The sequence below is a fragment of the Vanessa atalanta genome, chromosome 6 (genome assembly GCF_905147765.1).
Source record: "Vanessa atalanta chromosome 6, ilVanAtal1.2, whole genome shotgun sequence".
Classification (NCBI taxonomy): Eukaryota; Metazoa; Arthropoda; class Insecta; order Lepidoptera; family Nymphalidae; genus Vanessa; species Vanessa atalanta.
The window spans coordinates 12,218,353-12,232,265 of NC_061876.1; the positions used below are offsets into that span (position 1 = coordinate 12,218,353).

At 33.5% G+C, this 13,913-nt stretch overlaps 1 protein-coding gene across 1 annotated transcript; it reads right to left on the reverse strand.

Moving 5' to 3' along the window:
• LOC125064798 (Bardet-Biedl syndrome 1 protein homolog) lies at positions 1-12,662 on the reverse strand. Its single transcript, XM_047672030.1, has 11 exons — positions 12,501-12,662; positions 11,944-12,162; positions 11,071-11,370; positions 10,397-10,485; positions 9,739-9,892; positions 7,263-7,422; positions 7,045-7,113; positions 6,180-6,347; positions 5,466-5,599; positions 776-910; positions 1-387 (listed from the first exon to the last, which is right to left on the reverse strand). Exons 1-11 carry the CDS (start codon positions 12,660-12,662, stop codon positions 115-117), a joined length of 1,863 nt encoding a protein of 620 aa, XP_047527986.1. The 3' UTR covers positions 1-114.
• Positions 12,663-13,913: the final 1,251 nt, after the last annotated feature.

The following is a 13,913-nucleotide window of genomic DNA, read 5'->3' on the forward strand; positions in this document are numbered from 1 at the left end:
GAATTATATTAATATACGTTAATCAGTGTTTTATCTTGCTAATGCAGCGATGTAATTACATCTTTATCGAAGCCAATCACAAACACAATGTCCTTAACGTGTCGTAATGACATATTACGTTACATTATCGGCGTCTTGTTTAAAATCGCTTGAAGCTTGTATTTTGTCATATGGTATCATCATGGGATCTGTGGGGGGCATCGTAACGGTCGCTGCTAGCACGGGATTCGACTTCCCGTCTTTCAAGAGAAGAACCTTTATGAGCGATCCTTCGCCCGCTTGTCCTGTGACGTTTCGGAAAAAAATATCAGGGTTTAAATTCTCGCCGAATATCTCCTCGACTTTTGCGGGGAACTTGAGTTGGTTGCCCGGTGATATTAGTGGAACCTGGAAATTTTAAAGGTTATTGTGATAAATACATGAGATCAGAAAGAGATGGAAGATATAGTTAATGCAACATAACTAGGATGAATAGCTGATATACTTTGTATGGGACAAAGTAACTGTACCGTAGATAACCTGACGTAGAATTCATAAATATTACATCATTTTATTTATTTTGTTGAACTTGTTGTTGTATTAAGAACGGACGAAACAAAACTCCCAAAAATACATTAAAGAATTAATATTAATGGATTCATGTTTTGTTTTTATTGAATATTTTTTTTTATAAAAAATAATCAAGACAATAAGTAAACGATTTGTGTTTTTTTAATGTTGCCTATTTTTCCACAATAAAAAGAAATATATAAATAAGAAAAACAGTGTAAAATACCTTGACATAAGGGTTATAGACCTTATAAGCTGTGGAATGAACAAGAAACAATATGGAGAGGCCTAATACAGCTTTATCGGTCGACGTGTTCTCCACTATCAGTGTCACGCGGAAAACTGGCCCCAGTCCCTCGACCTGAGGAAAGTAACTTGATGTATAATAAACACGACTTTAAAATATTCTTCTATTCAAACAGTCTATTATTTTATCAAATCGATTAAACTGAAATTTACACGTTCGCAATGTAGATTTTTTTTTCGAGAACCGATAACAAACTCGTTAATTACTCTTTCAAAGCTGTTATGGCTCAGTGGTTTCAAGATTTGAATCTTATCCGATGATTCTGAATTTAAATTGGGGTTGAATGTATATGCTTAATTTGTGTTTATAATTAATCTCAAGCTCGGCCATGAAGGAAACCACAGGAGCTGTGTGTTGGAGTAAGCTCCACACCTCCTCAAAATGGAGAAGAGGACTTTGCCCAGCAGTGAGACATTAACAACTATTACGGGTAGACTACGGTTCCTATAATCGTAGACATATCATTTCGGCTAATTTAGACTCGAATAGTCCTTAAACTGATTTTATCCAAAAAGTATGATATTGTTGTCTTAGATTTTCGCGATTATTACTCTGCCCGTGACCACGAACACTGCAAAGTGGTCTGCCCGTGACCACGAACACTGCAAAGTGCTCGAAACGTCGGGATGTTAAAATAATTAATATACGCGATTAAATCCGTTAAAAACTAGTTTTATTTCAAGTATGATATTGATTAAATAACAACAATAAAACAATATTAACATAATATATTTATTTACACTTACATCAAAGTAATCTCTATGCAAATCATCGACTGCTAAAACTATGCTTTATATCATTTGAAATCTACGAGTATAGATATTATAATAGTAGAGTCATTTATATTGAATAATTGCGAAAAATATAAAAATGTTTTTTTTTTTAATAATTTGGTTTTAACATAAGTTTGATAAGTTATAGTTTAAAAGTAGCAAAGCCATTTATTAGGTTATTCAAAGGTGCCTCAGCGCCAAGAACTTATTATTTTGTAGACGACGGCGACTATGATAAAAAATTTTATTGTCAACACGTTCGAACACATTCATAAAAAAAATAAACACTGTCATAAAAAAAAAAAAAACAAACTAGAGAGCTAAGGATTCTTATTCGAGACCCAATTATTTTATTAACCATTTACACGGTAAGTTACAATGTACATTATGTGAGACCTATTAAATTATTATTTACCTTATATTATGACATTACGTTTATAAAGACAGCTCTAATAAAGGCAAGAAATCTAAATATGGTGACTGACGTAATCAAACGATAATAAAAATATGTAAATAAAATTGACGACGTGACTAATTGACGTGTGAGTTTATTAAAAAATATCCGCTTCCAAAGACGAAAAACGCAAATGTGCATTAAATATAAAGATAACTATTATATAGTGCAGCATGACATTTAATACCAATAAGTATGAACGTCATAACAAAATATTATGAAGAAAAAAAAAAAGAACGCAAAATATATCTTTGGAAAAAGAAACAAACAAAAAATACAACCTAATGATTCGTCTTTTTTTATGGTATGGGAAGGTGGATGCAACTGGGCCACCCATAGAGATTATCGCTGTGAGAAATGTTACTGATTCCTTACATCACCAATGCGCCACCAACCTTGGAAGCTATAATGTTACGTCTGTAGTGCATTTTGTTAAGCTGGCCAACTCGCTCATCAAACGGGAACGCAAAAATACTAAGTATTGCCGTTTCGCGGCGGAATATCCGATGAGGAGGCACATACCCAGAGGGCGTGCGCAAAATCGTACCACCAAGTAAACTTCGTACTAGCTCAAAATCATCCACATCCATACCTAACAGTCTTCTCGTATTGAGGCATTAATCTCTCTGGATAGGATGTACTTACTATGTAAGATGTTTATATAACATATATTATGCTATCGCATTTCAACACTTTTTATCGGGGCTTCACTGATATACCCTTATCATCAGTTTAGTCTTAATAATATAACACAAGTATTGCCGTAGGTTATGAATACAAAATTAAACGTAGTTACCATATAAAAAAAACTATTACATACTATTCAACAATGACATATTTTAAATATATATTTTTTATAAAATATTTGGCTGGGTAAAAAAAGGGACAGAGCTATCTACGGATGATTTCACGTCTATAGGTCACAGTGTTATACCGATGCTTTCAGTAATCTTCATGTGATTAACGCATAACGAAAAAAAAACATCATTTAGATATTTGAAGCATTTTCAAATAAGAGAAAACGGTAAAAGTTGTCTTATCACAAATGGCAAAAAGAGTTTGTTGAAATCGATAGACTGTTGAGATGACAAATGATTATATGATTAATCAAGTTTCTTCACCTTGAGAGATATCACAAACATTGCCGGAAAGTGATGCTGTATCATTACAGGATATTTGAGCTGGTTTGAACGAACTCGCTAAGATTTCTTTATATTTGCACAAAAATAGAACAACACAGAGATCATTAACGTGCATGCAATGTTGCATACTCCTATAGAATGTAATTTTTTTATACTATATGCAAGCTCATGTCACCACAGCCCGAAGACAACGTTGCTGTATGAAATCAATATGAACAATTCCTTATATGACCAATGCGCCACCAACATTAAGAGATAAGATTTTTTATCTTTATTTAAAAGTAAACCAACCATACAAAGTATTGCTGCTTGGTGGTAGAACATATGTTGAGTTGTTGGTACCAAACCAGACGGCTCTAACCCAAAGCCCTACCAAGTAAACGTTAACGTATCCTTATTGCAAGAATTCAGAGCGACATAGGTTTGCGTGCGAACAATATATTTATCTCCCTCTCACAATCAGGTGAGAGATCAGAGATGACTGGAAATAAGTCCAGGAGCAACGGCTTTGTATGCTTTCCAAATCAGAAAAGTGTAAACACTGTCAACTTCTAGATTCTTACCTACTTAATAAAAATATTTCGACAAAAACATCCAATAGCTTTATAAAGACCCGGTTTCAGTTTGAATACTAGTCTTCAGAGTCTACGGCAACATAATTTAGAAGCTTTAAATAATTCTATAAATATCAATTATTTATATTACTAATCAGCTATCGGCGCTTCGATAACAATTTCGCCTGGATTACCCCAAAGTAATTTTCCATTCCGATACTGTTATCAGGTAATTGAATATATTAACGTTTCCTAGTCAATATTTTTAGGAACTGACTGTCCGTTCGGCGTATTTCAATTTGGAACTATTTATAATCATAGTATGAAACCAAAGTCAAATTTCAAAAAAAATGTTGCTTACTCTCTTAGATTCTTTAAACGCAGTCACAAATCAAGAACTCGTCTACCAAAACGTTTAACGTTTTGTGATGGAAAAAATCGGGACGCCGTCGCCCCAACGTATGGATTATCAGGTGCCTGGGGCCGTGGGCGTGTGAGGGTTAACTCACCCTTCAACCCGTAACACAACTGTACTAAGTATCGCTGCGTTAATATATATAATTAGTGGAAGGTGCTTACACAGTCGACCTCGCGCAATGCCCCAGTCGCAGCCAGGTAAAATGCTAGACCAATAATTAACTGTTTGGCAAAGATAGGAACTAACATCAATTTGCTATTAATAATAATCTCATTAGTAAATCCTTACTCTAAAATCTATATCATAATTTAATATATATTTTATATAATTGCATAGCTTGAATAATATCTGGATCGAGTAGAAATAAACTAGTTCTAAGTAATTTGAACAAATTTTTATTTTAATAAGTGTAACTACTGATTTTCTCGATGGCGTTTCGCTATTGAATCCGTATTGCAAATCGGCGGTAATGCTCAAAACTACTTATAAAAAACTATTTGAATAAAAATATTTTGATTCTGACTTATGCTCACAATATATGAATTTCCTTACGACGTTTTCTTTCAAATTCACCTTTCCTCACTTCTAATAAAGTATTTTGTAGATCTGAGACCATCATCGTCTAAAGTGACATCTTTACCTAGTCATGAAACAACCATGAAATATTCGACCCATTAAATTGGCAAATTAATTGTTAAATCTTGTATTATTATTTATTTATATATTTACAAATTAAAAAAAAGCTACAAAATCTGATTCTCAGAAAGTTATTGGTGTCAATAATTCTACAGCTCCCAACTGCAAACTGAGACCTTTCTTGGACGAAAGGAAACTATCTACTAACTCATCATCATCATCATCCTCCTGCCCTTATCCCAATTTTACTTGGGGTCGGCGCAGCATGTCTTCTTCTTCCATACTTGTCTGTCAGACGTCATCTCACAAGTAACATTCTTTCTAACCATATCGTCTTTCACACAATCTATCCATCGTTTCTTGGGTCGTCCCCTACCTCTATATCCATCCACATCCATCCTCAAAACCTTTCTCACAAGATAGTCCTCATTCCTCCGCATAACATGCCCATGCCAAGACAGCCGGTTTCCACATAGCCTTTCGGTTACCGGTGCCACTTTCAAACTTCCTCTAATGTACTCATTCCTTACTCTATCCATTCCTATCCTATCTACTAACCAACTATAATCCTAAAAAAAACTTAGAATTATTAGTATTCGCTATCGATATTACATTGTACATTAATGCCATACCTCGGCCGACAATCGTATCGGCTCCATATTACCGGCTCCAATAGAGTTCTCTGACTTGGTGTGAGCTTCTAGAAGAGTCTTTGCTGACAACAGCCTCAGTCTGTTCAACTCATGTTGGAAGTTGATATGCATCGCTGCAAATACAGAATTTAAACATTACAATATATTTAAAATATATTATACATTTACATTTCTTAATTTATAGTGTAAAAAACTCAATATTAAAAATAGCTACTTTACAAATGATGACGGTCTGGAATACTATGGCAAGAATGTTAACAGCGTTAAGCGTTGAATTGCAATTCCATTTCCAACGTTTCCTGACATCACTGGAGGCAATTATATTTATATATATAATTGCCTTATATATATATATAGTGTTATATGTTTTAGTGTCGAATACAAAACACTAAAATTATTTAAGTTAGTGGTCATGAAATCAAATCTCGGGGTTTTTTTTTGATTGAAGAGGCAAAGGGCCACTGTAAGTAATCAGTAGTTATTAACCATTCCTTAAGCCGTTAATGAGACACCACCAACAAGATTTGAAATAAGAGATTTGTCAATTCTTCCGTGCCCATATGTCATAAATAATACGACCTCACTCCCCACCCTTTGATCCGAAATACAGCAATATCAAATATCATAGTTAGGATATAATGAATTATAGTAATTCAAATTCTTCTGACCAAAGAGAACAAAGGTTTTGCTTACGTATAGCATTCTCTCGCTCCCTCATAGACTGTTCTAGAAACAGCTTCGACTTCTTGGGTATGAGCCATGGCTTCTGACCGACAGTCGCACTGATGGTCGGTTCGATACCCGCTGCGTGACCGTTGAAGTCCGCCGTTCGCTTCAGGATTTTCAACATTAAGTTTCCATCTGAATGTTTTAAAAAAAACATTAAGTTCAAAAAGCATTACATATTTTGGGAAGCTACTAGTACCTACTTATAAGATGTAACACGAATTTGGTAGTATCTAGCTTCAACCATAAGATGTGTTATTATTACAATAACTATACTGAAATGTTATCAAGGACAAAGTTTACTTTTTTAAAGGGCCACATCTGGTAATATCAAATAATAATAAAGACACTATCTAATCAGATTCATTAAAATATTCCCATAGAGAATTGCTACTTTTCAACTAGTGAACCATAATTCAAAAGAAAAAAAGTAAGAAGGGAGGGAGGAGGGGATTTGTATATGTAATAAAATACATTGTTATTTTATACTAATACTAATAAAGAGGTAAAATTTGTTGGTTTGTGTGTAGAGTGTATCTAGGAACTAATGATTTAATCTAAAAATGTTTTCACTGTTAGAAAGCGACATTATTCTTGAATTATATATGGTATAGATTATATTGATATCAAATCACGTACGTAAATTTTATTTTTAACTTTTTAGAACATTAAAGAAAGGCTCGTGTATAAAAATGTTTTCTTTTTATTCATTCAACATAAAATTAAAATACTGGTGGACAGAATTTCGCATTTACCAGACCTTAATGCTTATTTTACAAATGATTAAATACGTGAGATACGATTATGTTTCATAAATAATAATGTGACTTACTAGCGGTTACGATGGTAAACACGTGCTCCTCCTGACCGAGCTGTCCGAACTTCATCACCGAGACGACATCTGATAAATATATTGAGGTTAAGTTAGGAGATCATTCTCTGGATGTAACACAAAAGTCTTTTACTTACTTTATTTGTTGATATAACTATAATTATATAAGTGTTTTCGAATAAATATAAAGAGGAAAGTAAATTACAAATTACTTTTACCTCTTATATATATAGTATCCCTGCGAGCCTTCCCCTCGTACAGATGAACGTGTCCGGAGCTCAAGGCCACGGCCGTCAGCGTCACTCCCAAATGCATGATCGGCAAAAGAGTCATTGCTACGGGACGATGCTCTAGCGATATGGACCATACTTTTTTACCCTAGAAAAAAATTAACGCGAAATCATATAAAATGAAAACAAATAGGCCTGTAGTTTTGGAGGAGCAGAGCAGAGCAGAGACCTTCCCCCCCTCTCAAACCATATGTGTTGTTAGAGCTGACTAAATTCCGTTATGCACATCCATCATCAGGCTCTTGGGTAGGTCCCACCATATGAACACTCATATGATGGCGGCGAACGGGTTAGGGATAGAATTAGACAGGTCGACTTGATGTTAATGAAATCCTATTTCAATCCACGACGACTCACCACACTTCCCCAATCGCTACAGTATAACTGTGCAATGTATATTGCTAGTGTGAGTTGTATTGCTACGCTCATCTATGTAGGCACACGCACACTAAGTTAGATGACAGAAGAGATTCGTAAACAACTGGAAATATGCTCTATTACATATTCCTCATACAATTATTTTGCATGCGCAATGTCGTGGAACAATAAGTTCGACTATAAACTTTCTGGAGCTTTATTATTTTGATCTTTGAAAAGTTGTTACTAAATCAAATGCTAGTACATTTTAACAATAACAAGTTGCTACACAAGAAACAATTTGGATTTACAAGGGGTCGCTCGACAACTGACGCTGGTGTTGAGCTCGTTAAAAATATTTACAGGGCCTGGGAGGAGTCACAGGATGCCTTAGGGATATTTTGTGATTTATCTAAGGCCTTTGATTGTGTGCAACATGAAACTTTGGTCAGGAAGCTACGTCATTATGGAATTAGGGACACTGCACTCAGTCTTCTGATTTCGTATCTGAGCAATCGCATTCAGAGGGTTGATGTAAATGGAAAGAGATCTCCCGGGTCTCCAGTTACTGTGGGGGTCCCTCAAGGATCAATTCTTGGACCATTTCTCTTCCTTGTTTATATAAATGACCTGCCACATCTCCTAGGTGATAAACTCGAGATAGTATTGTTTGCTGATGATACTTCTTTAATTTTTAAAATAAAAAGACGTCTTTCAATATATGACGATGTGAACAATACTCTCTCTGAAATAGTAAATTGGTTTAGTGTTAATAATTTAATGTTAAATAGTAAAAAGACTAAATGTATTAAATTCACTACTCCCAATGTAAGATGTGTCAAAACGAGTGTACGTTTAAACGGGGAAGCATTAGATGTTTTAGAATCAACAGAGTTCCTTGGTATGACAATAGACTCTAAGCTCCAATGGGGCCCCCATATAAATAAATTGGCGAATAGACTTAGCTCTGCAGCCTATGCGGTAAAAAAAATTAGACTTTTGACTGATGTGGATACGGCACGCCTTGTGTACTTCAGTTATTTCCATAGTATAATGTCGTATGGCATCCTACTCTGGGGTAATGCAGCTGACATTAATACTATTTTTGTACTGCAGAAGAGGGCTATTCGTGCAATTTATAACCTGGTCCCAAAAGATTCGTTAAGAGGTAAATTTAAAGAAATTAAAATAATGACTGTCGCTTCTCAATTTGTTTTTGATAATGTTATGTATGTACGCAAAAACATAAATGATTTTCCCAGAAATTGTGACGTACATTCTATTAACACTAGGAACAAGAATAAACTTGTTACTCCAAGTACCCGATTACACAGGGTTAGTAACTCTTTTTTGGGGCAATGTATACGTTTTTACAACAGGATCCCAGAAAACGTTCAAAATTATTCAATTATAAAATTCAAAAGAGTCGTTAAAGAGCGTTTGTGTGCTAAAGGATATTACAACACTAATGACTTTTTAGTTGACTGCACACCTTGGGAATGAAATGATCGCCTCCAGGCTGTTTTAAACAACTAATATATACTTATCATTGTACCTACATGGAAAATGGTTAAAAAAAATGAAAAAAAATATATCCCGCTGAGTTTCTTTCGCCGGTTCTTCTCAGGTCCGAGGTGCTAAATTCCGAACCGGTGGTAGATTTTTGACAATCAATAAGCAAGTGCAAACACTTCTATATTGAATAAAGATTTTTGACTTTGACTTTGATTAATTAAATAGTATCGTTGTAATTTTAAATTAAGTCTGTCTTTTTTTTTTGAACGAAAGCTATGCTTGATAAGTTTATCTTTTAACCTCATAAGGTAATTTAAAAACATAAAAAAGTAATAATTAGAGCAACTTTTTCCATAACCCAATATCTACGGCGACATGAATTAAACCATGTACACATGTATGAGTCGAGACTAACGTTTGGGTTGAGCTTCCCACCCCCCACGTTTTTCCTCGCGGAAAATGCTGGAGTGTATCTTCGTAGATTTATTGCAAGCGCTAGCAGCAGAGTTGTTATTTAGCTACAATATTATACCTTTCTGCTGTAGCACGCCAAAGTGCCGTCGGTCGATATGACCATAACGCTATTGTCAGTCGTCATCACTTCCATAGCGACGATGTTGTCATCCGTATTGAAAAGGAGACGACCCTCCTTCCACTCCCTCTTCAATAAGCAGACAGATTTTTCTCTGAAAAATAAATATACCGTGGTCTAAAACGCAAATTTATTATAATTTGTTCACAAGTTTTGTGAGGTATTCAAAATCAAGCGTGCAGTAACGATATAAAAAAATAAAAAAACTTTTTATATTAATCATTAAACTGAAAAAAATATTTATCACATCAGGATGTGTTGTCAAGTCAACGACAATGATAGACTTACTAAATTATAGAGTTACTTATATTAAAGATATTCGATAAATTAGGAAATAAATATCTTCCATAGTACGGTATATGATGTATCTTAATTAAAGGTCAATTTAACGACCACATTTCAACCATATTCCCGCTTTTCATCCCATGTTATTAACTGAAACATCCTCAACATAAACAACCGCCATTCCACGTTTGGGTGTTTTCGCAAAAAGTTCCACAAGAGCGAGTTAGAGCATTGCGAAATATTTGTGAATAATATTAATGCAATTTCTAAGGTGCCAATGAAATCAAATAACAGTGCGTATTACTAGATTCACCTGGTAGCCACAGTTATTCGGTAGTCAACATTATACAGGCCTGTTGCTACTATCTGATACGGTGTTCTCTTGACTGTACATAACCTTGCCTGCATTACACGTATAAATATTTTACATTTAGACAATTGCAGTCAGTCACTTTTCAGAGATAATAAGAAATGTATTTTTTTTTATAAATTACAACAGATTAAATAAAATTAACAATATGTGCAAATTAATTTGGCCGGCCGCAGATATAGTTTTAGGAATACAAGTGAAAAGTGATCGAGGTTGGTCAGGCTAGTGATGCCAAAACGGATAGTGAAAGGGATTACGGAATTACAATTACGGAAATATATGATTATCTTTGTTTATTTTTGAAGTTTTTAGCCCCATCTGAAGAACAACCAGAGCCTACAGGCAAGCTCTGTGATCTAGTGATCTCACCTCCCCAAATAAGAAGTTATAAGGCGGGGCGCCCCACCGATGACCCCAGACTACACCATACGGACGAGGCGCCCTCAACGCGTGGCAATTTTCGCCTCTATATTTCACATGAGCTAATGCCTCGGACGGTCTAAATTCAGGCCGGCCAACTTAGTTTGCCCTTTCTATACTATAGTAATTCTCTAATGCGTTATCAAAAAAGGTCGTATATTTTGACAGCTTTAAATTGTTATAATAACAAAACCTACCAAATGAATTTGTGTAAAGGTCTGTGGATCGAGCACAATCAATTCCCCATCTTCTGTACCCAGAACCAGACAGCTCATTGCATACTTGTCAACAGAGCACATTCTCAAAGTAGTCATACAAGATATTTCTGAGAGGGTCTTCTTTGGTAATTCTGCGTTATCCAAAAATTCAAGCTGCTGTTCGAGGGTTAGTTCTAGGAAATGTCTTGATTGAACTGAAAGAACTTTTTGTGGCATGTTGTGCAGACTGTCTGTGAGTGCGTAGACTTTCTCTTCCTTATGGTTTACTGGATCTGTAAGCTGAATATAAGAAATTGTTTTATATTTGAAAACAAAACATAAATCTATACAAATATTATGAATGTGAAATTAGCTCTGTTAAGCTTACACAGCTAAACCACTAAAACAAAATTGAGGAAATTAGGTATAAAGCCAGCTTGCAACCCTAAGGAAGGATATATGTTACATTTTTTACCTAAAGCCGATGCATGGCCTCCATAACACACAGGCAAATATGCTGGCAAATACTAGTATAGATATTATACTTATGTAGATATCTCTAAGAAGATTTCTCAATCCTTAATATAATTACAGTAGAACAGTACATTTCATTTATTTTATAGGTACCACATAACATATTATTTTGGACCCACATACTATCATAATTTAGCTTCTCTAAGAATTATTATTATTTGTATAAATGGCAGCCCAAAATTTTAAAATACACCAATTACAATACTTATAAACTGACAACACTGCTATTTTTACACAGGCATTTTGAGAATAAAAAATAGGACATTATTTAGCCTTTTAGAATAAGCACAAATTTCAAATTAAAACTTTAGTAAATAAATATAAAATACTATTAACAACCTGTTTCCAGATCTCCATTTCACTGGAATTTAGCTCCATAGTTGGCAGATAATACTTGTAGAATAATTTTAAGTTTCTATAAATGTAAATACATGAAGAAAATGCAACGGCAATTAGGGGTAATGTTCTCGGTGTAGAGTCGCTGGTGTAGATACTTTCCACTCCTAGTGGTAAATCTGGTAGGGCAATATCAGATAATTGCATGGCACCTTTAAATATCTGTAATAGTTCATAAAATGCAAAATAAACAAAACTAAAGAAAATTTTATATTTAATTATTTGTTGAATGTTACACCGAAAGCTAAAACAAAAATGCTTAAAAATAAAAATAAAAATTACAACTCTGTTAGTATTTATCAGTATTTAAATTGGTGGCATTAAAATCATATCATAAAATAACTTTACACATTGTAATAAATAAGTTACCAAGCTTAAATTATAATCTGTAAAAAAATATCTGCATTGTGATTCTTGTGATAACAATTAAAATAAAAAAGTAACAACAGAAAACAAAAACTGTTTGCATCATTTGGAAAAGATGATAAAATAAAAAATACCTTTAATCTTGGTCCCTCTTCACCTTTTCCTAAATCACCAATAATAAGTTTATATTCATTGTCGTTTTCTAAATCAGTGAGAGTCAAATTAGAAGGTAAGGAATTAATATCTATATCGTCTGTCGCTGCTTCAACGTCTAACCAACGGCTCATACCTCCCATTATCACTCTTTTAAATATCTGTGTATTTATTATTATTATATTTTATAATATTAAAAAATATATAATTTAGTAACAGCCAAAAGTGAGAGCCTTATTTTTCGGAAAATATATTTTCATTCTTTGTTTTGTATTTGGTTTCCTTAGCAACCATTTCACAACTGACATTATATTTTTTTAGCTTTTCCCATTTGATGAAAGGGCAAACGCATACCACCAATCTGCATTGATTTTTTGATTAATTGTAATATACCTTATTTTTTACGTATAACTCACATGATAGGAAATTTTTAAAATATAATAAATTGTCATACATACATTTTTAAATTGTTAAAGCATCATGCACACATTTCTTTAATATTAAGCTTCATAATACTTTAACATACTAAATTAGTCAAGCTATATCTTAATAAACGCATATATACAATTTCTAAAAATGATAACTTAGTTTAACTATTTAATTTTTGGGATGAAGTAATTTAGTAGAAAATCTGATAATCTGTGTCAAATAAAAACCGTTGTTCGGATAATTGACACTGACAATTTCATTATGACATTGACAATTATTTGCAAATGCTAAGTTAAAACTTCTTACCGCAGCTGAGTTTTGTTATTCTGCTATGTTGAAATTGTTTTACTAAAGTTAAAAGTTATTTAAATGTAATATTTTCGCTATGTTTATATGTTCTAAAAAGAAAAAAGTAAGCTCTAAAAGATCTTAGTGTAAACAAACATTCGTGGAAGTTGTAAAAATGGTATGTGCTGTTTAAATTTTGTTTCTGAGTTTTAACAGTTATGAACTTTTCTTAATAGCCAAAAGGTATGTATATAGGAACATTATCATTTGCTTGTTTTTTTTTCAAAATCCTTTAATATGATGTAAAGTAACGTCGTAGTGTAAACAATAAAAATATATGATTTTAGTTTTATGCTGACAATACTGTATGAAATCATTAATGTACTAGTTACACTACACAAAAATGTTCTATCTCTTTCTCTTTTAAACATGTAGTTAAACAATGTAAATATTAAATACTTAAACACACATAGACACTTTAAAAAGCATAGGAAGTTCAGTTTTATTAGCTCAGAGATTGTGTACTCTAGAAACACTACCACAATGTTGCAACATTACATAGATACAGATTGAAAGGTTTAGCATATCTTAGAGGATTTCATCAACTTATCATTAAGTATACAGGATGTTATAATGTTCTAAGCAATTTTAGATTGTTATTGGTAATTTATGGTCAT

What these genes read in the sequence shown, in the direction of transcription:
- LOC125064798 (XM_047672030.1), bottom strand. Translation starts at nt 12,662, where the DNA reads ATGGGAGGTATGAGCCGTTGGTTAGACGTTGAAGCAGCGACAGACGAT. An exon ending in AAGAGGGACCAAGATTAAAG is followed by an intron (nt 12,163 to 12,500) that starts GTATTTTTTATT and finishes GAACTATTACAG; the next exon opens with ATATTTAAAGGTGCCATGCA. An exon ending in GTTTACCATCGTAACCGCTA is followed by an intron (nt 6,348 to 7,044) that starts GTAAGTCACATT and finishes TAAAACATTCAG; the next exon opens with ATGGAAACTTAATGTTGAAA.